Raw genomic sequence first — 23,682 nt, forward strand, 5'->3', positions numbered from 1 at the left:
TTTTATTATTATTACAATGATTATTAAATTATAAATATTAAATCAATAAATACATCTATTACTATTTTACTGTCAAATAAATATCTACTACTATTATAATAATAATAATAATTCAAAATAATATTTTATCATAATTTAAATTAGAAAAACTAAACTAATCAATAAAGATAATATATATATATAACTATTTTACTGTCAAATAAAAATATTTACTACTACTACTAATAAAATAATATTCATAATGTTTTGTAATAGTGTATCATTATTTAAATAAAAAAAGAAACTTAAAATTAAGAAATATATATTGTAATATTTATAATTTAACATTGTAAAAAGTATTTAATAGTATTAATAAACTAATCAATAAAGAAATATATAACTATTTTAATGTCAAATAAAATATGAACTACTAATAATAATATTAATAAAATAATAATATTCAAAATATTTTATCATAATTTATCAATTTTTAAATAAGAAAAACTAAACAAAATCAAAGAAATATATATTGTAATAATACTATTGTACATTGTAACAAGCAGTTAATAATAATAATAATAATAATAAACAAATCAAAGAAATATATAACCATTTTACTGTCAAATTAAATATTTACTACTACTACTAATATTAATAAAATAATAATATTCAAAATATTTTATCATAATTTATCAGCTTTTTTAAATAAGAAAAATTGAACTAATCAATGAAGAACTATGAAGAATGAAGTAATAATACCTTTGTAAATTTTAATGAACATTTAATATTATTAATAATAAACTAATCAAAGAAATGTATATCTATTGTCATAATACTATTATAAATTGGAACAAGCATTTAGTAATATTAATAATAACAAACAAATCAATAAAGAATTATATAACTTTTACTGTTAATTTTTTTTTACTACTACTAATATTAATATAAATATTCAAAATATTATCATAATTTATCATCGAAAAATTAACTAAGCAACTTTTGTAATAATACCTTTGTACATTTTTATGAAAATATAATAATATTAATAATAAACTAATCAATAACAAATATATCAATAATATTCATAATTCATCATAAATGAGAAAAACAAAACTAATCAATAAAGAACTATTGTAATAATACCTTTGTAACCTGTAATAAGCATTTAATGATAATAGTAGCCTAATAATAATAATAATACAAAATTACTATTTTTATTTTACAGAAACAATAAAATTACAATACTAACATTTATGGCTGTTATAATTTCTTTCCGGTCAAACATTAAACTATACAAGTTTTTATTTTGGCAAATAATAACCTCAAAGCTCTCTTATGTCAACAGATCTATAAGCGATTCTTATTACAGGTATGGGGTGTTCATTTTCAAATGCACAATATTAATATCCAAGGTCAAGTGTTTTGATAAAGAGCACAGCCATCCAACAACAACTGGTCCAGCCATCTTCTGTAGAAGTATTTATATCATCGTTTATCATCGTTCATGCACCTAACCAGAAACACGTATTCATAAAGTGAATAGGATACATATATTATTTCATGTTGACATCTGGATTCATATCTGTGGAATAATTTGGGTTGCCCATCTTTCTCAGCCTCTAGGGGGCGTCATCCGCACACATTACAAACCTGCTCTCTGACTCTAAATGACTTTTTACTTTTTAAAAAGCCTCACCTCACACCCGCAGAAGTCCTGCAGGAAGAAGGCAAAGCTCTGGATGACGGCGAGATGTTTGGGACAGTCTTTACTGGAGTAACAGATGAAGATCTTGGGTCTTGGCCAGGGCCTGTCGGCGTTCAGAGCCGTGGTCTGGGATGAGGACTCGGAGCTCTCCTCGTCCAGGTGGGAGTAGATGTTCTCTGCGGAGGAATTCCAGATCACACACGTCAATCTAACCAGGATCAAATCAGATTTGTAGCGAGTGGATTCATTGTTTCCATATGATGCAAACTCCTTTCAGAGCACTAAAAGAACTAAAAGTAAAGCCTAATTTGTCCATGTTAGAGCAAAATGTTCAGCTCGACTCTTTTGAACAAAGCTGCCAGACATTTTTGATCATTTTCACAAAAGTTTAACGGCCCTGAGAACATTTTATTCTAGCTTCACGCATTCTTTTTTTAATCAACGCTTGAAAGTGGGTACGTTTCATAAAAAAGCAACATTTTGAGCTAAACGCATGTTTTTGTCAAAGACTATATCCAGATCGGATTCAGAACGATGATCAAAACATCACAAGGTCCATCAACACCCCAAAGCTTCACAGTCCTGGGTCGACATTTCATTCAGCAAGCTTCAATATTTATATGCTTTTTAATTTTTAATGATTGTGTTATTTTACATACACTATTGCCAAAAATTTTGGGACGCCTGCCTTTACATGCACATGAACTTTAATGCCATCCTGTACTTAATCCGTAGGGTTTAGGAGTGTGTTTTGGGGAATTTCTGACCATTCTTCTAGAAGCGCATTTGTGAGACACTGATGTTGGACAAGAAGGCCTGGCTCTCAGTCTCCGCTCTAATTCATCCCAGAGGTGTTCTATCGGGTTGAGGTCAGGACTCAAGTTCCTCCACACCAAACTCGCTCATCCATGTCTTTATGGAGCGACGCTTTGTGCACTTGTCAGTCATGTTGGGACAGGAAGGGGCCGCCCCCAAACTGTTCCCACAAAGTTGGGAGCATGAAATTGTCCAAAATGTCTTGGTATGCTGAAGCATTAAGAGTTCCTTTCACTGGAACTAAAGGGCCAAGGCCAACACCTGAAAAACAACCCCCACACCATAACCCCCCCTCCACCAAACTTTACACTTGGCTCAATGCAGTCAGGCAAGTCCCGTTCTCCTGGCAACTGCCAAACCCAGACTCGTCCATGGGATTGCCAGACAGAGAAGCGTGATTGGTCACTCCAGAGAACACATCTCCACTGCTCTAGAGTCCAGTGGTGGCGCGCTTTACCCCACTGCATCCCACACTTTGCATTGCACTTGGTGATGTAAGGCTTGGATGAGCCGCTCGGCCATGGAAACCCAGTCCCTGAAGCTCTACACACTGTTCTTGAGCTCATGTGAAGGCCACAGGAGTTTGGAGGTCTGGAGCTCTTGACTCTGCAGAAAGTTGGCGACTTCTGTGACCCTCGGCATGCGCTGACCCCGCTCTGTGTTTTTCACTTCGTGGCTGAGTTGCTGTTGTTCCCAATTGCTTCCACTTTGTTATAACACCACTAACAGTTGAGTGTGGAATATTTAGTATAATATTTGGACTTATTGCACAGGTGGCCACTGATCATGGCCCCACGCTTGAGTTCTCTGAGCTCCTGAGAGTGTAATGTGTGTAGAAGCGTCTGCACTAGTGCTTGATTTATACACCTGTGGCCATGAAGTGATTGGACACCTGACCTCAGTGATCTGGAGGGGCGACCCGATACTTTTGGCAATATAGTTTATGCATCTGCTTACATGTGATATCGCTTGTTTCTGCTTTTTTCGCCTGTGCTTTGATCAGGAGATTCTGTACTCTTTCAGAAGATGTGTAATAGCGCCCCCTGCCGTATAACAGTGAAATACGGAAAGCCTCAAAATACAGCTAAAAGCGGTTAAAAACAGAAGTTATGTGAGCTATTCTGAAGGACACAGACATGTAATTACATACAAACACATGCATTGCACACTAACAGGAGTTTCTTTTGTCTGGAACAGCCAGAGCTTAGATTCCATCATCCATTAATCCTCGTCAATGCCGTGAGATTACAGAGATCGCTTTACAGACACTGGACAAAAGCAAGTTTGCGAGGAAACCGGAGACTCTAGCTAATGACGGACACGCACCTTGCTGTTTCTTGCGACACATGACGGTGAAGAGGGTGGCGAAGGCGGACATGATGACCAGCGGGACGGTGATGGCCATGGCGCGGATGGGTCCGGCCCACGGGGAATGCACTGCGACAAACACAAACGACATCAGCTAAATGTGCAAAAAGCCCAGGCTTCACCTTTCTTCAGAAGAGTCCTTTTACCTTGGCTCACGTGGTACTGCGTCTGTTTTCTGGTTGTGTTGCTGTCATCGCGAAGCTGCAGGAATAAGAGCGTTTCGCTTAGTTCCACTTCAAGGAAGGGTTTAACACTCTGGTGCTCTTCATTTAGGGGTTACCCGGACACCTAAAAATGTAACTTCCTCCACCCCAGTGAAACCAATGCAATTTATTTTTCTTCAATAATATTTTTTCTTTTTAATTTTGTATTTTGAGATGATTTGATGGTTTTTCTTAATATTTATGAAATATTTATGGTCTATTTTTGCCATTCAAAATTATACAATTTTTTTTGTTGTAATTATTGCAGTATTTCAGGTTAAAATAGAGACTAGGCCTTCAAAATAATTTTTTTGAAGGCAGATTAGCACCTCTTTTGGAATTATTTAAGAAATCATAAAAAGAAACCATGGGTGTATTCACTAGAGGTCTCTATGGAGAGGCGTGAGAATTCCCTAGTTCTGTTTTGAACACATTTAATGATTTTTTTTTTGTTGATGGATTTGAATATATTTTTAAAAAATCTCAAAGAAGTTTTAGATTTTTTTGTTGTTAGAAATATAGACTTTTTTCTGTGAATGTGTGTTTTTGCAGATTTCCCGTTCATTTCCTATGGTGGTCATGTTTTACCGTAGAGCACAAGTGGGAGTATTTTTTTTTAAAACCACTTAGCATGCTCGAATCATGTCCTCAATTTTTTGGTGTGTTTACATACCTTTAAAAATTCAAAATGTGGTTCATAGGTTCAGTTTTTCATAGGTGTGTGTGTCTGTGTGTTTATAAGTGTGCGTGTGTGTGTGAGTAGATGTGTCAATATAACACTCTTGATGTTTTAGAGTGTCACCCCTTTACTGCTGTGTACTTTTTTTCAGCATTGTGGCCGATTTGTAGATTGTACACAAATATTCTGAGAATTTTTGTGTTTTTGCCAATTTCCCATTAATTTCCTATGGTCGGTCATTTATGACCGAAGACAATGAACGCTAAATTTTTTTCCCCGACCAATTATTATGCTCGAATCATGACCCCAATTTTTTTTGTGTGTTTACATACCTAATGCTAGAAAAGTCACCAAGTTTCATATCATTCCGATGAAGCAGTGATTTTTTCAATTTCAAAACAGAAAATGTTCCGGTCAGAAATGACTGAAGAGCACCAGAGGGTTAAATGAAACTCATTTTATATGATATAATTAACGCTCTTACCTCTATTGCATACGTTCCTGGAGTGACGTCTTGTAGAACGCATGTTGTTTTAGGGCCATTTTGCTCCTGCAAACACATTTTCTACATCAATATCTAATGCATTTTATGTTAAATTACATGCAATGTACTGTGCGCTGAAAATATATTGGATTAAATCACATTTATACAGTATATTAGTCTTTTGTGCATAAATGAATAACTGGCACCAACTTTTAACTACTTATGCTCTGGGACCATTTTTGGGATTTCCACCTGGATTTGGCCGACCCAAATTGAAAAGCTTCCCATACACACATACAGTCTAAATACACAATTCGTGTCATTTTAAAGGAAACCCTTTGAAGTTACATAAACCACTGCTAAAAGTGATAAACATGTAAGTATATGTTGTCTGAGCTGTAATACCCCCGCCCCCCCCCCCCCCAAAAAATAGGCGCTTTTTGATTTTTTTGGTTATAAATTCATTTTTGAAAGTGTGTAACCCTGTGTGCTCTAGCACTCTGCAGATAGTTTGGGCTGTTTCCACTAGATTCCAGAAAATACTGTAAAAAATACATGTATGCAAGATTTATTCAAATGGATCTGAAGGGAGGACCCCCAGTGGTATAAATGCAATATCCCGGTGTCATTAAATTATTTTTTCCAGTTTTTGCTGAGATATGCTTGAAACAGCCAAAACTGTCTGCAGGGTGCTAGAACCCACAGGGCCTGATACACTTTTAAAAATTAGTTTATAACAAAAAAATCTAAAACGCCTATTTTATTTGTCTGTTTTTAAAATACTTAATATGTTTATTATATCACACACAACTAATACTATAATATGTATCACTTTCAGAAGTGTTTTAAGTAATTTCAGGGTTTTCTGTAAAATGACATTTTAGGGATATTGCATTTATACCACTGTATATGGGGGGTGGGGGGGTCGTATTTCTCCATTCAGATCCATTTGAATAAATCTTTCATACATGATACAGACAAAATACGTGTCCAGTATTTGCTGCCATCTAGTGGAAACAGCCCAAACTGTCCGCAGGGTGCTAGAGCACACTTTCAAAAATGAATTTATAACCCCAAAAAAATCAAAAAGCACCTTTTGGGGGGGGGGGGGTTAGACAACATATACTTAAATGTTTATCACTTTTAGCAGTGCTTTAAGTAACTTCAAAGGGTTTTCTGTAAAATAACACCAAAATTGTGTATTTAGAGACACTGTATGTGTGTATGGGAAGCTTTTCAATTTGGGTCGGCCAAATCCAGGCGGAAATGGCCGCAGAGTAGCTTAGTGTAAATAAGTTACTTTGTGTAAAACAAATGCCAAAGTGATGCATATCTCCAGAAAGTAGAGACTCTAAGCTTTCAAATGGGGTCAGAGCTCCTCCACAGACATTTAACATTTAAAGTATATACTTGATGATGTCATTCCCTGTACAGGGTCCGCAGAGTTTAAGAGGTTAAAATGCATTTCTAAACACTTTCCTACTATTTGTCTATCACTTGATATCCGGCTTAAGAATCAGTCCTATTATCATGACTTCATCTATTTCACACATCAGCACTGAACTGTCTTTCTAATAAATACCCATTACTTAGAGAACAAGGCTAGAACATGCTAAATAAACAGCTGACCCGGTCACTTTTCCCTAAGGTAAACATTACATTTCATGTTGACTTGCAGGTTTGCTGATGCTCTCTGTTAACGCAGAGCTGCTGTATCAATCCCCCGGATGCATTCATGAAGAGGAACGGTCACTTGTAAAGCAATGGTGGGAAACTGAAATCCTAACGGTGATCTCACAGAGATCCGTGGAGTGTCTGAAGTCTGGAATCCCCCGTTGGTGGCGTCGCACACCTCAGATTTCACCTCCTTCTATTATTGCTACAAACAATGCCGCCCGGCTACAGAGATACCAGCGCTGCGCTCTTCTGAAAAGAGCCAGGACAATGCTTTTACACCCTTTAATAGGAAGAATATGTGGAAAAATATGGTTCAAAAGAACCGGGTCATGTTCCAAAATGACACAAACATGAAACACCTGAGATAATAAAAGCTCAAGATGAAGCCCAGCACTGTGATTTCAGCACGGCATCAGATACAGACGCACAGGAGAGATCACAAAATGAGCAAAAACACACAACACAACTTCCATATTTAAACATGGAGTGTTTCTTTCTGCTGTTTATTCATCTGCATTTGTTCTTATTGCATTATTTGGTGAATTCATTGTGTTTAATTTGCTTGAATTATTTTAGGTTTGAGCAAAGGTTTGAACAAATAAAATTCATAATAATAATAACAATAATCAATCATAATAATTAATAAGTAATAATTGTCATTATTATTATTATTATTATTAATAATAAAAATACTAAATAATGAATAAATAATGATAATAAATACAACTACTACTGCTACTAATAATAATATATAATGAATAATAATAAATAATAATAAAAAATATTATTATTTTAGTAGTAGTCATTTATTTATTTATTAATTTATTAAGTAATAAATACCCCTACTACTACTACTACTACTACTACTACTACTACTACTACTAGATAATAATAATAATTATTATTAGTCCTTAGTTAACTTAGTCCTTAGTTATTAGTATTATTAGTAGTAGTCCTATTTATTATTATTATTATTATTATTATTATTATTATTATTATTATATTAAATAATATTAAGTAATGAATACCACTACTACTAATAATAAATGATAATAATAATAATTAATAATAATACAAATTATTATTATTATTTTAGTGGAAGTCATATTTATTATTATTAATAATAATAATAGATAATAATATTAAGTAATAAATACCCCTACTACTACTACTACTAATGATCTACTAATAATAACATATGTTATAATTAATCATTATAATTATTTGTATTAATAATTTTTGTTGTAGTCATTTATTACTTGTTAATTATTTAATTAATTATTTATTTATTATTATTATTATTATTATTATTATTATTATTATTATTATTATTAAATATTAAGTAATAAATACCACCACTACTACCACCACTAATGATAATAATTTTCATATATACAATAATAAATAATAACAATTGTTGTTGTTATTATTATTATTATTATTATTATTATTATTATAATAAATTACTACATCTTTAATAAATAATAGATAAAATAATAATAACAACAATTATTAATAATAATTTTAGTAGTAGTTGTATTGATTACTTATTATTGATTACTATTGATTATTATTATTAAATAATAAGTAATAAATACCACCACTAATAATAATAATAATCATAGACATAATAATTCATAATAATAAAACAAATATTATTATTATAATTATAATTTTATAAAATATATACAATATATTATAAATACAAAAAATAATAAATACTACTACTAATAATAATAATAATAAAAAATGAAACAATAAATCAATAAATAATTATTAATAATAATTGTAGTAGTAGTCATACGTATTCTTTATTATAATTAATGATAATACAAATAATAAAAATTATTAGTAATAAGTATTATATCTAGTAGTAGTATTTATTACTTGTCATATTGGCTTCAAAAGGCTATTCTTCACATTATTCTGGAGTGTAACAGCATCAGTCCCCATTCGACTCAATGTCTCTGTAATGAAAAGATCAGCATTTCTCCTTTTGAGTTTCACAGAAGAAAGTCAAATGCGTTTGAAATTACACAAGGATGAGTAAATTCATTTTTGGCTGAACTATCCCTTTAAGAGAGTTAGTCCTGAACCCAAAGACACAAAAAAACATGTCTTTATCCAAACAGAAAGACAGATAGCATGTCTTCTAACTCCCAGCACAGTTTCTATGTGACGAAGAGCTGCTGTGAAAGCACTCAGGACTTTACATTTCCGTTTCCATCCCAACCAAAGCGTGGAGAGCAGCAGAACACGCACGTCTCCCGTGTGGCGTGAGGTTCAGGTCTGCAGCCCATTCAACAGACAACACCATATATTATTCCAGCTGTCTGGGAAGATCATTACACGCTGCTGAGAGCGTTAACCCTGAACATCTCACTTCAAGCCAGAGCTGCAGACACATCTCTCCGTGTGTGTGTGTGTGTGTGTGTGTGTGTGTGTGTGTGTGTGCAAAGCTTCAGCGCTGACAGAGTATGCAAACAATTACAGTTATCCAATGATGCAAAACACTCCTCTTTACTGAAAAAAGACAGCATTTTCACCCTTTCTGATCTTAATAAACAGGCTGTTTCTGCTACTGTGCCTTTAAGATTCTCAGTTAACTGCTGCAATTCAAGTTTATACAATAGATCACATCCTAAAAAGCATTAAAAGGGACAAATCTTGGATTTGATTTATAATATTAGTCAAGGTTTATTGACAAAAAAATGTGAATGTAGCTTTTTATGGGCATTTTTGGTCCTTTCTGATCTGATTAAACAGGCTTTTGTTGCTACTGTACCTTTAAGATTCTCAGTTAACTGCTGCAATTCAAGTTTAGATCACATTTTTAAAAGCATTAAAAGTGACAAATTGCTGCATCTTGTTTTATTTTGTATTTGATTTATCATGTTAGTCAAGGTTTATTGCCCTAAAAATATAAATGTAGCTTTTTATGGACATTTTCTGTCCTTTCTGATCTGAATAAACAGGCTTTTGTTGCTACTGTACCTTTAAGACGGTCAGTTAACTGGTGCAATTCAAGTATACAGAATAGATCACATCCTAAAAAGCATTAAAAGGGACAAATCTTGGATTTGATTTATAACATTAGTCAGGGTTTATTGATAAAAAAAAATGTAATGTAGCTTTTTTTTTTTTTTTTTTTTACACTTTTTATTTTTGCATTTTTAAATTTTCACAGAGAACAAAATAAAATAACAACTGGTAGGGTACTACAGATACAAGTCTCCCATTTGTTTCATACATTTCAGTGAGTTACATAATAAGTCCATTTCAACCATCGTAGTTTACATTTTTGTGTTTCCAGTCTCAGGTCATAAGTAATTTTTTCCATTGTAAAGATTTCCTCCATGATATTCCTCCATTGGTCCAGTCTCAGAGGCTCACTTTTTAACCAATTCCTCGTTATAACTTTCTTACTTGTTATCAGCATCACTTTGAATAAGTAAATGTCTTCTCTTCTAATAACATCTTTAGTTAACAGGCCTAAATACAGAGTCTGTGGATCATTTGGTATTTTGTAACCAAAAATTTTCTCCATTTCTGTTACAATAGATTCCCAATAGGGGCGGACTCTTGTACATGTCCAAAATACATGGGAATGATTGACATTGACATCCCCGCAGAGTCTCCAACAATGTTGGGGGATTTTTAACTGTTTACTTTTAATGAGGGGTGTAATAAAGTATCTCACCAAATTCTTCCAGCCAAATTCTCTCCATTGTCTGGAGCTAGTAGAAGTGTGTTGCAGAAGACAGATCGAATGCCAATCATTCTCTGACAGTTTAAGTTGCAGTTCTGCTTCCCATCTCTGTTTTATATATAATGAGTCAGATCTATTACAATTTTGCAAACATTTGTACAGCTTGGATACAATTTTTGAAGGTAAATGTCTGTATGCCCCTGCGATCATATCTATTAATTCACTGCCCTCTTGAGAAAGGTGATTTTCAATGTCTGTATTATAAAAATGTCTTAGTTGAAAATACCTAAATAGATCAGAGTTTTCCAGGTCAAATTCCCTTTTTAAGTTTTCAAAAGATTTAAACTTTTTCCCATCTGTTAATGTACACACTGCAGTGATTCCCTTGTCAGTCCATCTTGTAAAAGTTCTGTCCATCTGACCACTTCTGAATTTTAGAGAGTGCAATGGCCAGATCAACAATTTGCATTCCCCCTCCATTTTGTATTTATTCACTACATCCCACCAGATCTTGATTGTTTTATCTACTATAGGATTTGGTTCTGTCGGTTGGGTAGATGCTTTCTCACCCAGTCTCGTTTGTGGTTGACATGCTCCATAGTTAAGCTCAATGTGTTTCCATTTGGAGTAATATTCTGACGAACACCAATAAACTATATATCTCAACTGAGCAGCTAGGAAATATTCTTTAAAATTTGGAAGAGCAAGTCCTCCTCTTTTTTTCTCTAGCTGTAGAGTTTTAAGCTTCACCCTTGGTCTTGCCCCCTTCCAGATAAATCTACTCACTTGTTTATCCCATTTACCAAATTGAGTATTTGGTATACAAATTGGCAGTGAAATGAATAAGTACAATAATCTGGGCAACACATTCATTTTTATCACCTCTATCCTTGAACTTAGATCCATTACTAGTGTTGCCCATTTTGTCAAATCCTTTTGTATAGCTTCATTAATTGTACTATAATTAGCCTCATATAATGTGTTTAGTTCTCTAGTCAGATAAACACCTAAATATTTTATTTTTCCTGAATCCCATTTTAATTTGTATGATCGTCTAATTGAGTCAGCTGGTCTATATTTTATACAAAGGGCTTGGGTCTTTGAAATGTTTAACTTATACCCAGATTTCTTTCCAAAGTCTTTTAGTAACATTAAAAGTTTAGGAAACGTATAATCAGGATTGCTGAGATATACTATGATATCATCTGCAAAGAGACCTATCTTATGTTCATCCTTAGCGACTGTGACTCCTTTAAATTCTTTACTTTGTCTTATATACTGAGCCAAAGGCTCTATAAACAAGGCAAATAGGGAAGGACTCAGACAACATCCCTGCCTTGTCCCTCTGAAGAGCTCGAATCTGTCTGTTAAGTCACCATTTATTTTAATTCTAGCCACTGGTTTATCATACAGGGCCTGTATACATTTAATGATAGTTTTATCAAAACCCATTCTTTTCAGAACCGCAAAAAGAAAGTTCCAGCTGACTCTATCAAACGCCTTTTCCGCGTCAAGACTTACTAAGGCTGTAGGGGTGCTCTGCCTATTGACTTCGTGGATTATATGTAATGTGCGCCGGATGTTATCTTGCACTTGGCGACCTTTTATAAATCCCGTCTGGTCCTCATCTATCAGATCTGGGAGGAAGGTTTCCAATCTTCTGGCGATTATAGACGTGAATAATTTGTAGTCAACATTCAAAATGGAGATTGGACGATAGGACTCACATAACTCTTTATTTTTACCTTCCTTTGGTATGACTGTTATCATGGCCTCTTTCCATGAGGGTGGACATATTGCATGTTTGAGTGTCCAATTGAATGAATCCAATAATAGAGGGGCAAGGTCTTCTTTATAAACTTTGTACCATTCGTTAGGGTAGCCGTCGTTCCCTGGGCTTTTATTGCTTTTCAATCTACTGATAGCCTTATCAAGCTCTTTTTTGGTAATGGGTGTATTTAATGATTCATTTTGAATAGTTCCTATGGAGGGGAGATCCAATTCAGCTAAATAATCTTCAATTTCTTTTCTATCTACTTGTTCTGATTGATTATACAGAGTTTTATAATAATTATAAAATATATTTTTGATTTCTTCAGGTTCATATTTTATGTCCTTACTTTCTGGGTCTCTGATTTTGTTAATTGAGTTCCTTAATTGCTGTGATCTTAATCGTTTTGCTAGTATTTTAGTAGCTTTGGAACCTGATTCATAAAATATTTGTTTTGTGAATCTCAGTTTCTTTCCAGTCTCATCATTTGCCATGCCAGATAATTGTTTTCTAATTCCTTTTATAATTTCAGCCAATTTTTCACTCTTATCTGTATGCTGTTGTTTTTCTAGTTTTCTAATTTTTTGTTCTAATTCAGCCTGTAATAGTTTTTTCTTTCTTTTAATGTGAGCTAGCCTTGAAATCAGGTTTCCTCTCATCACTGCTTTAACTGTGTCCCATAATATTGTTGGCTCTATTTGTTCATCCTTATTATTGGCTATACAGTCCTGAATTTCTTTTTTGATTTCTTGCACCGCAGTTTCATTATTAAGAATATTAACATTCATTTTCCATAATGTTGTTTTGTTTGGATTATCAAGATATATGGTTAAGTATATAGCATTGTGATCTGACACATCTGCTATTCCGATTTCACAGTCTATTACCCGGTGTCTATCTTTAGTATTCATCAGAAAATAGTCAATCCTTGAATGTACCTTATGAGCTGCTGAATAATGTGAATAGTCTCTCTCTGATGGATGCAGATCCCTCCAGACATCACACAGGCCTGCGTCTTTTATTAGAATATTAAGATTCTTGGATTTAATGTTTTTATATCTTTTAGTACTTGTTGTGTCTTTAGTATAATTCAAAATTGTATTCCAATCTCCTCCACATATCAAAATCCCTTCACTCATTATTGTTATTTTGTCAAACAATAAGTTAAAGAATGTTTTGTCTTCCTCAGGCGGTGCATACACATTCACTAATGTGACAACAGTATTGTCAATCCTCCCTTTAACAATCACATATCTGCCATACTTATCGGAACAATCCTCAATCATTTCAAAGTTAACAGTGTTCGAAATTAGGGTAATAACTCCTCTCCTTCTGCTATTCTTGTACGAGCTATAAAAGGAATTTATGTAACCAAGTTTTTTAAATTTCTCATGTTCTTCATTTGACATATGAGTTTCTTGTATGAATATCACTTGCATTTTGTCCCTTTTCAATTTCGTTAACACCCTGCTCCTCTTTATCGGGTTGCCCAGGCCGTTTACATTTATTGTCTCAACTTTCAGTTTACATGACCTACTCATGCCCTGAGTATATTAATGCTGTAGACCCCACAAGTGAACAGAAACTAAGAACGAGAACATAAGAGTTTGAAAAATAAAATAAACAAGAACAATAATACAGGGGATACCTGTGGCTCCAACTCAAGGGGAAAAATGTCTCTCCCAACTGGGCCCCGTTGGTAGGCCTAGGGTAGTGTCCCCGGTAAGGGGAGGGCCCTATGTAAGGTTTGGAAATTGCTTCCATCCTAAGTGTCCAACGTTCTAACTCCTTCTCTGGTACCTCTCCTCCAGTCCACTGAATTGCAAAGGCCTTCCTGTGTCAATGGTGCAGACGCTAATAATCAGTCATTTTTTCCCGCTTCTCTGAAACTCCATCAGTTTCTCTTTTGCCCTCTGTGAAGTAGAGCTGTGCTCTCGCCGAGGACGCGCCTCCCGCTGCCATCCCAGGGACCTCTGTAGTCGAGTCTCCATAGCGACTCCTTCCGTAGCCGCTGTCGGCACCTCCACTTCAAAGCCACGCTTCCGCAAGTCCAGCCCAGCTTCATGTGCGCTGCTGTATGTTCCAACGCCACTCTCCCAATGGATTCGTATACTCGTGTAGGGTGTTTGGAAACGTACACCTTTTTCCTTCAGCACTTTCTTAATCTCTTGATAAGCCATGCGTTTTTGGACGATCTCAGTTGCATAGTCATGGTCAAAATAAATGTTTCTCCCATTTGACTGAATGCGTCCCTTTTTCCAGGCTTCTTTGAGGACCATCTCTTTAGTAGTGTATTCTTGGAAATTGACTATAATTTGTCTCGGGTTATTATTGGGTCGAGGCTTGGCTGCAAAGACTCGGTGGGCTCGCTGAATTTTCAGATCCAAATCCGCTGGCAGAGGTAACTCGCGCTTCAGGAAATCTGTCACAAATTGCGTTACTGATTTCCCTTCCTCTCCTTCTCCTACCCCGAAAATGCGAATGTTGTTCCTTCGGGATCTGGATTCGAGATCGGTCAATTTGTTTTCAATTCTCCTCTGTCGCTTAATGCTTTCAGTCAGCGCTTCGGTCAAATCCAGTGTCATGTCCTCAACACGACCCACGCGATTCTCAGCTTCTTCCATTCTTTCAGTCAAACCTCTCATTTCCTCCGTCAAGTTGTCAAGTTTATTACCCATCTCCTGTCTCAAGGTGTTGATGTCCTTTCTCAGTTTGACATTGTCCTCCTTCAGTTCGGATTTAAGCGTTTCTATTGCTTCCAATATAGCGCTCGAAGTTTTGCTAGCTCCGCCCGGGCTCGTGTTAGCGTGCTCGGTTACGTTGCTAGCTTTTGTCGCGGATATTGCTTTGTCTCCTTTGGGCATTTTGCGTCTTTTGGCCTTTAATGTTTTGAACCCCACTCCAATACTTAACTTATTCTAATAATGAATAATATAAAATCGAGTTTTGGTGGGTATTTCCATCAATCTCGGAGAGCGGTCACCAAACACGTCTATCTCGTTACGCCATCACCGGAACCTCTCGTAATGTAGCTTTTTATGACCATATTCCGTCCTTTCTGATCTGAATAAACTGCCTGTTTTTGCTACTGTGCCTTTAAGATTTTCAGTTAACTGGTGCAATTCAAGTTTAGATCACATTTTAAAAAGCATTAAAAGTGACATTTTGCATTTGATTTATAACATTAGTCAGGGTTTACTGCCCTAAAAATGTAAATTTTGCTTTTTATGCCCATTTTCCATCCTTTCTGATCTGAATAAACAGGCTTGTTTGCAACTGTACCTTTAAAGACTGGTGTAATTCAAGTTTATATCAAAATTGCTACATCTTGTTTTATCTTGGTTTTGATGTATAATGTTAGTCATTATACATCAAATATAATGGTATAATGGTTTATTGCCCTACAAATGTAAATGTAGCTTTTTAATGGACATTTTCCACCATTTTACGATAGGAATAAACTGACTCTTTTTGCTACTGTACCTTTAAGATAGTCAGTTAACTGGTGCAATTCAAGTTTATGTCACATTTTTAAAAACATTAAAAGTGACATTTTGCATTTGATTTATAATATTAGTCAAGGTTTATTGCCACAAAAATGTAAATGTAGCTTTTTATGGCCATTTTCCACCATTCCTGATAGGAATAAACTGCCTGTTTTTGCTACTGTATTAAGATTCTCAGTTAACTGGTGCAATTCAAGTTTATACAATAGATCACATCCTAAAAAGCATTAAAGAGACATCATTTTGCATTAAAAAATTTTCTTGGAATTGATTTATAATGATACTTCAAGGTTTATAGCCGCAGAAATCTAAATTCAGCTTTTTATTTGTGCTACTGTACCTTTAAGATTCTCAGTTAACTGGTGCAATTTGCGTTGTTTTTCATCCAGACAAAGCGTTGAATATGTAAATTGGGTGGTCATATGATAATAAAATTATACTCCTTTGCATATTAAGATAATGAAAATGTGCGTTTTAAAAGAAATACAGCATCGTGAAACACCATAGACAGCTGTAAAGACCAGTTTTACAACAAGCCTAACAGATATAACTCCCGTCATAAACTAGTCTGAATGACATGAGTGGGCATTTTGGGGTGAATTACCCCTTCAACAACTTCAACATTTGTATCTCAAAAAAACACCTGAATGCAAATGTTTATGAATTTGTGCCAGAATGTTCCAATGCAACTAGAAGACAAAAAATGCTCACAGGTTTGCAGCGCTTGAGTCTGAACGGCCCCTCCTGTCGGAGCTTGTAGTACAGGTAGTAGATGGTGAAGCCGAACGTGGAAGGGGCGTGGTCAAACACTACATGCAAATTAGATCCCAACTGAGAAACATTCAGCATCTTGGGCTTCCAAACTGTCAGGGAAAGAGAAAGAAGAGTCCCGGCTTTATTTGAGGCCGTTTCACAGCTCAACAGATGAAGTGGATTTGATGCATTTCAACTCACATGGTTTGCAGACGAGGTTATCTGGGCCAAGGAGCACTTCACAAGCTGTGAGAACGCAAGCAACAAGGCAGAGAAATGATTTAAACATCCAGGATATGACACTATAGCTGATAGTAAAACATAAGTAGTTTGTCATTTTGTGTCCCAGAATCTTATACATTTATAAAATGAAATATTGTTTTGAAAGGTAGAACAGAATAAGATCAGTGTGCATGTACACCCGGGGTCTAACACTCACAGTTAGTGCGCAGAAAAGATGGAGGGAAGAAGCTGTCGTTCAGGAACGTTGGAAACGGCACGATTCGGACCATGTAGTCGGCCTCGAAGGCGAGACCCGAGAAGGGCTGTGAGCTCATCCGCTGTTGGGAAAAAAAAATGCAAAATGGTGCCAAACAGATGAATGTGAGCATAACATTTAATTTTCCAGTGCATTATTCCTCTGATATAAACCATATTCCTATAGATTCGGTTTCACTGAGCACAGCCCCGTATACTCACAATGGTTTTGTAAGAGAAATTAAGCTGGCGCGGATCCTTTAGGATCATGTGCTGGCACTGTTTTCCCTCGGGATTCTTGTCCTCCAGATACACTCTGAATCCTTTCACATGTTCAATACCTAGAACATCAAACAGGTCGCATGAAATAAAGGGGTTCACACAATGGAAAAGCACAATATAAATCCAGATGGCAGCGGCGCACCTGTTCAACTGTTTCGAAAATGAATAAATGATTAAGCAATTCATATTGCATTGTGCCAAGAGTGTTTATATAACAGATCACATCCTAAAAAGCATTAGAAGGGACTTGATTTATAATGTTAGGCAAGGTTTATTGACGCAAAAATGCTGGAATAAACTGCCTGTTTTTGCTACTGTGCCTTTAAGATTCTCAGTTAACTGGTGCAATTCAAGTGTACAGAATAGATCACATCCTAAAAAAGCATTAAAAGGGACATTTTGTTTGTTTTTGGAGTTGATTTATAATATTAGTCAATGTTTATTGACGCAAAAATGCCTTTCTGATCGGAATAAACTGCCTGTTTTTGCTACTGTACCTTTAAGATTCTCAGTTAACTGGTGCAGTTCAAGTTTATACAATAGATCACATCCTAAAAAGCATTAAAAGGGACAAATCTTGGATTTGATTTATAATATTAGTCAAGATTTATTGCCCTAAAAATGTCAATGTAGCTTTTTAAGGACATTTTCCATCCTATCTGATAGGAATAAACTGTCTTTTTATGCTACTGTACCTTTAAGACGGTCAGTTAACTGGTGCAATTCAAGTGTATACAATAGATCACATCCTAAAAAGCATTAAAAGGGACATAGTTTTGCATTTTATTTTTTCTTGGAATTTATTTATATTGTTAGTCAAGGTTTATTGCCGCAAGAAATGTAAATGTAGCTTTTTAATAGACATTTTCCGTCCTTTCTGCTCTGAATATACAGGCTTTTTGTTGCTACTGTACCTTTAAGATTCACAGTTAACTGGTGCAATTCAAGTTTATAGAATAGATCATATCCTAAAAAGAATTAAAAGGGACTTTTTGTTTGTTTTTTGGAGTTGATTTATAATGTTAGTCAAGGTTTATTGACGCAAAAATGGCTTTCTGATCTGAATAAACTGCCTGTTATTGCTACTGTACCTTTAAGATTCTAAGTTTACTGGTGCAATTCAAGTGTACAGAATAGATCACATCTTAAAAAAATCATTAAAAGTGACTTTTTGTTTGTTTTTTGGATTTGATGTATAATGTTAGTCAGGATGTATTGCCCTAAAAATGTCAATGTAGCTTTTTAATCGCCATTTTGCATCCTTTCTAATAGGAATAAACTGCCCTTTTATGCTACTGTACCTTTAAGACGGTCAGTTAACTGGTGCAATTCAAGTTTATACAACAGATCACATCTTAAAAAGCTTTAAAAGGGACATATTTTTGCATTTATTTTTTCTTGGAATTGATTTATATTGTTAGTCAAGGTTTATTGCCGCAAGAAATGTAAATGTAGCTTTTTAATAGTCATTTTCTGTCCTTTCTGGTCTAATAAACAGGCTTTTTGTTGCTACTGTACCTTTAAGATTCTCAGTTAACTGGTGCAATTCAAGTTTATAGAATAGATCACATCCTAAAAAGCATTAAAAGGGACTTTTTGTTTGTTTTTTGGATTTGGTGTATAATGTTAGTCAAGATTTATTGCCCTAAAAATGTGAATGTAGCTTTTTATGGCCATTTTTCATCCTTTCTGATTTGATTAAACAGGCTTTTGTTGCTACTGTACCTTTAAGATTCTCAGTTAACTGCTGCAATTCAAGTTTAGATCACATTTTTAAAAGCATTAAAAGGGACAAATTGCTGCATCTTGATTTATTTTGTATTTGATGTATCATGTTAGTCAAGGTTTATTGCCCTAAAAATATAAATGTAGCTTTTTATGGCCATTTTCCATCCTTTCTGATCTGAATAAACGTTTTTGCTACAGTGCCTTTAAGATTCTCAGTTAACTGCTGCAATTCATGTTGTTCAACATCAGGGTGAAGCGTTGAATATGTAAAAGTGGGCGGTCATATGATAATGAGCTCATGGTTGTGACATCACAAATTACTATTTCAAAACATATCCCTTTGCATCTTATTTTTAACACGTTTTTTACAATTTCGAATGAAAATGTGAGTAGACAGCTGTACAGTCCGACTTTACAGCATGAATCCCAAGTGCAAATTCAAACTGGCTTAAGTCCCGCCATAAACTTCCAGGACTGGAAAAGGCATTTATCTTCCTTTTTTAATCTTCCTTTCCTGGTCTTTATTTTTTTTATTAGCACCCCTGAAGAAAGAGAGGAGGCATTTAGCACAGCGAGGGGACGGGAGCATGCGTGCCAGCGGCGCGTTCCCGTGCCCTTCAAAGTGTGCCAGCCTGCCTCGCTTTTAATTAGATTTCTGTCTTATCAGTTGCAGAGGGAAGAGGGCAGAAGAAAAAGCTCCCGCACACATTCCGTGTGGTTCCGATTACCGCGGCGGGAGCAGCCGGAGAGAGCTCAGCCTTTGTGCCGGGGTGTAACTCCACACCTCCGCCAGCCTTCAGATAACATCAAGAGAGAGCCGTCCCATCACACAACCTTCAAGAACACGACTGAAGGTGAAAAAAAGCTGTGGAACTGGTTGTGCGCTCTCGCTTTATATCACTCCCTCAGCGGGGTTCCTTTAATATTACTAGTAGTAAGCAGTGCTGGGGAAAGTTACTTTGAAAAGTAATGCATTACAATATTGCGTTACTCCCTTAAAAAGTAACTAATTGAGTTACTTAGTTACTTTTTAAAGGGTTTGTTCACCCAAAAATGAAAATTCTGTCATTAATTACTTACCCTCATGTCGTTCGACACCCGTAAGACCTCCGTTCATCTTCAGAACAGAAATGAAGATATTTTAGTTGAAATCTGATGGCTCTGAAAGGCCTCCATTGGCACAATGCACGGTTCACTCTCAAGACCCTTAAAAGGTACTTAAGACGTCGTTACAAAGTCCATCTCACTACAGTGGTTCTACTAATAACTACAATAGTACCTTTTAAGGGTCTTGAGAGTGAACCGTGCATTGTGCCAATGGAGGCCTTTCAGAGGCATCAGATTTCAACTAAAATATCTTCATTTGTGTCTGAAGATGAACGGAGGTCTTACGGGTGTCGAACGACATGAGGGTGAGGAATTAATGACAGAATTTTCATTTTTGGGTGAACTAACCCTTTAAGAAAAGTAATGCGTTACGTTACTTTTGCGTTACTTTTTCTCACCTGGGCTGGGCTTGTTTTTGTTTTTTTTTATAACAAAAAAAGTTATATTTTTGTAAAGACCTCTTCATACCAAAATTTAAATAATAAGCCTCAGGCTGAGGTAAAAATGCAAATTGACGCATGAACAGTAGAGGGCGCAGCTCTGCTGCCATTCTGGATAATGGTAGAATAGGATGCAGGAGATATGCAAAAAATCTAGTCATTTTCATCATCAAAGATCAGCAGCAAGACATTGGTAAATTAAATATAAAGGTAGATTAAATGCATAAAAATAGTTGTTTTATTTAACATTTAATTATTGGAGGTTTGCATAATATTCAGATTTTGCATTTGACTGATTTTATTTATTTTGAGGAGGACAGAATCTTTATTGTGCAAGTGAAATAAATAAATGCTCACATTTAGTCTAGAACTACAATAACCCTCATGTTCACACACACGCCTCGGCACTTATTTTTCTCAACATGGGGGCAGGAGAGCTGTCAGTCAAATTAATGTGAAAAAGTAACTTGCGTTACTATTTTGAAAAAGTAACTCAGATATTTTGTTGTAAATTTGAAAAATAATGCGTTACTTTACTAGTTACTTGGAAAAAGTAATATTATTATGTAACTCAAGTTACTTGTAATGCGTTACCCCCAACACTGGTAGTAAGGTAACACACTACGGTTCAATTCATGAACATTTGCCATTATGAACTATTCATGAAAAATACTTTTGTTTGGCATTTATTAATCTAGGTTCATATTAATTTATAAATATGCATTTTTAACATTTCATGAGCACACATAAATTAGCAAATTTTATATTTATAAAAACTAAATCAGGGAAATCAGGAAACTGGTTGGCCGAACTAAGTTATTATTTAAATAATTGTCATGTTCACAGTTCTCTGATGTTGATTCATGGTACATACATACCTGCATGATTAAAATATGGAATAGATCACCCAAAAAATAAAAATCCTTGTGTTACGCAGCACGTTTGAGCTTCACAAGAACCAATGAGGTTCATTCTCATGTTACGCATCACGTTTGAGCTTTAGCAAGAACCAATGAGGGTTGGCCGCTGAGGAAGATATAAAAAGTCTCAATGAAGCCCTGGAATTGACAGTAGTAACGCGACTGGCCCTGGCACACACTAGCACACTCGCTTTTGGCCCAACAGTGGAAACGCGGCTAATGATGAATTACATTTTTTGGGGGTGAACTATCCCTTTAAGCGTGCTTGAGGAAAAGGCCCCACACCCAAGGCTTTCTTCTTTGAGTTTCTTTAATATACACCTGAGCTGTGTCAAGTCCTGCCCCAGTCAAAAGGATTAACCTCGAGCAAACAACAGGCCACATTGTCCCGCTTGTCAGGCCAAAGCTCGCATTACCAAGTTCAATAGCGCCCTGGCAGACGGAAGCAAGGGACATCCCCGTCTTTCTCTCAACCACACACACACACACACACACACACACACACACACATTCCTCCGAGGACAAAAATCACAGCATTGCTGCTATGAGCCGATCTATTCCCGTCTCTTGGACGGATCCGTGGGACTGTCAGGGCCGAAGAATAATACGGCCCGGGAGGAGGGAACCTGCGGCTTTGATCAGGATGTGCAGGAACTCTCTTTGAAGAGCCTTTCTTTGAGCTCCTCTTCCATTCTCTCCAGGCTGGAGATAGACTGAGATAAATCACCCGCATGTGCAACCACCCGTGCAGCACACATGCACTTTAAAATGCGTTGTGTTATGGGTTTGTGCACGCTAATGGAAAGTGCAGACACGCAGTCTGAAATCTCTTTTTTAGGACTGTTTGGGGACACAAAACTATTCCATCTACTGGTTATTGATTTTAGTGGAGGGGAGCAAATGACCAACTTTATTTTTCAGCTCGATCAGCAATCTATTTTTTTGTGACAAAAATATTTTTTATATTGCAAACACAAATATAGAGGAGTATACATAAATATGTGCGATATAGCAATCTATCTGATGCAATTAATAAATGTATATATATACACAAACACACCGATTATGCATGACATTATGACCTAATATTGTGTTGGTCCCCCTTTTGCTGCCAAAACAGCCCTGACCCGTCGAGGCATGGACTCCTCTAGACCCCTGAAGGTGTGCTGTGCTGTCTGGCATCAAGATGTTAGCAGCAGATCCTTTAAGTCCTGTAAGTTGTGAGGTGGGACCTCCATGGATCGGACTTGTTTGTTCAGCACATCCACAGATGCTCGATTGGATTGAGATCTGGGGAATTTGGAGACAGAGTCAACGCCTCAAACTCACTGTTGTGCTCCTCAAACCATTCCTGAAGCATTTGTGCTTTGTGGCGGCGCATTATCTGCTGAAAGAGCCACAGACACCAGGGAATACCGTCTCCATGAAAGGCTGGACATGGTCTCACCAATGCTTAGGTAGGTGGGACGGGTTAAAGGAACATCCACATGATGGAGGACCCAAGGTTTCCCAGCAGAACATTGCCCAAAGCATCACTGCCTCCGCCGCCACGCCTTCTTCCCATAATGCACCTGGTGCCAATTGTTCCCCAGGTATGCAATGCATTGGGGTCAGCATGGGCACTGGTCAGCGGCTGTGCCGCCCCATACACAACAAACTGAGATGCTCTGTGTATTCTGACACCTTTCTATCAGAACCAGCATTAACTTCTTGAGCAGTTTGAGCTACAGTAGCTCGTCTGTTTGATCGGCCCACACGGGCCAGCCTTCACTCCAAACGTGCATCAATGAGCCTCGGCCGCCCATGACCCTGTGGCCGGTTCTCCACTGGTCCTCCATGACCCTGTGGCCGGTTCTCCACTGGTCCTCCATGACCCTGTGGCCGGTTCTCCACTGGTCCTCCATGACCCTGTGGCCGGTTCTCCACTGGTCCTTCATGACCCTGTGGCCGGTTCTCCACTGGTCCTTCATGACCCTGTGGCCGGTTCTCCACTGGTCCTCCATGACCCTGTGGCCGGTTCTCCACTGGTCCTCCATGACCCTGTGGCCGGTTCTCCACTGGTCCTCCATGACCCTGTG

At 36.4% G+C, this 23,682-nt stretch overlaps 2 protein-coding genes across 2 annotated transcripts in view; one reads left to right on the forward strand and one right to left on the reverse strand.

Moving 5' to 3' along the window:
* The window catches only part of traf3ip2b (TRAF3 interacting protein 2b), a 1,379,907-nt gene that overhangs the window by 962,833 nt on the left and 393,392 nt on the right, over positions 1–23,682 (forward strand). The window lies entirely within an intron of this gene.
* il17rd (interleukin 17 receptor D) overlaps positions 1–23,682 on the reverse strand; it is a 76,368-nt gene that overhangs the window by 5,872 nt on the left and 46,814 nt on the right. Inside the window, exons 4-11 of the mRNA XM_079844699.1 lie at positions 17,350–17,468; positions 17,090–17,210; positions 16,852–16,896; positions 16,609–16,760; positions 5,235–5,300; positions 4,015–4,069; positions 3,827–3,937; positions 1,676–1,860 (exon numbers count right to left, since the gene is read on the reverse strand). Coding sequence (XP_079700825.1) covers positions 1,676–1,860; positions 3,827–3,937; positions 4,015–4,069; positions 5,235–5,300; positions 16,609–16,760; positions 16,852–16,896; positions 17,090–17,210; positions 17,350–17,468 — 854 coding nt within the window. The remainder of the gene's footprint in view (positions 1–1,675; positions 1,861–3,826; positions 3,938–4,014; positions 4,070–5,234; positions 5,301–16,608; positions 16,761–16,851; positions 16,897–17,089; positions 17,211–17,349; positions 17,469–23,682) is intronic.

Source organism: Gobio gobio (assembly GCF_949357685.1).
Source record: "Gobio gobio genome assembly, chromosome: 19".
Lineage (NCBI taxonomy): Eukaryota > Metazoa > Chordata > Actinopteri > Cypriniformes > Gobionidae > Gobio > Gobio gobio.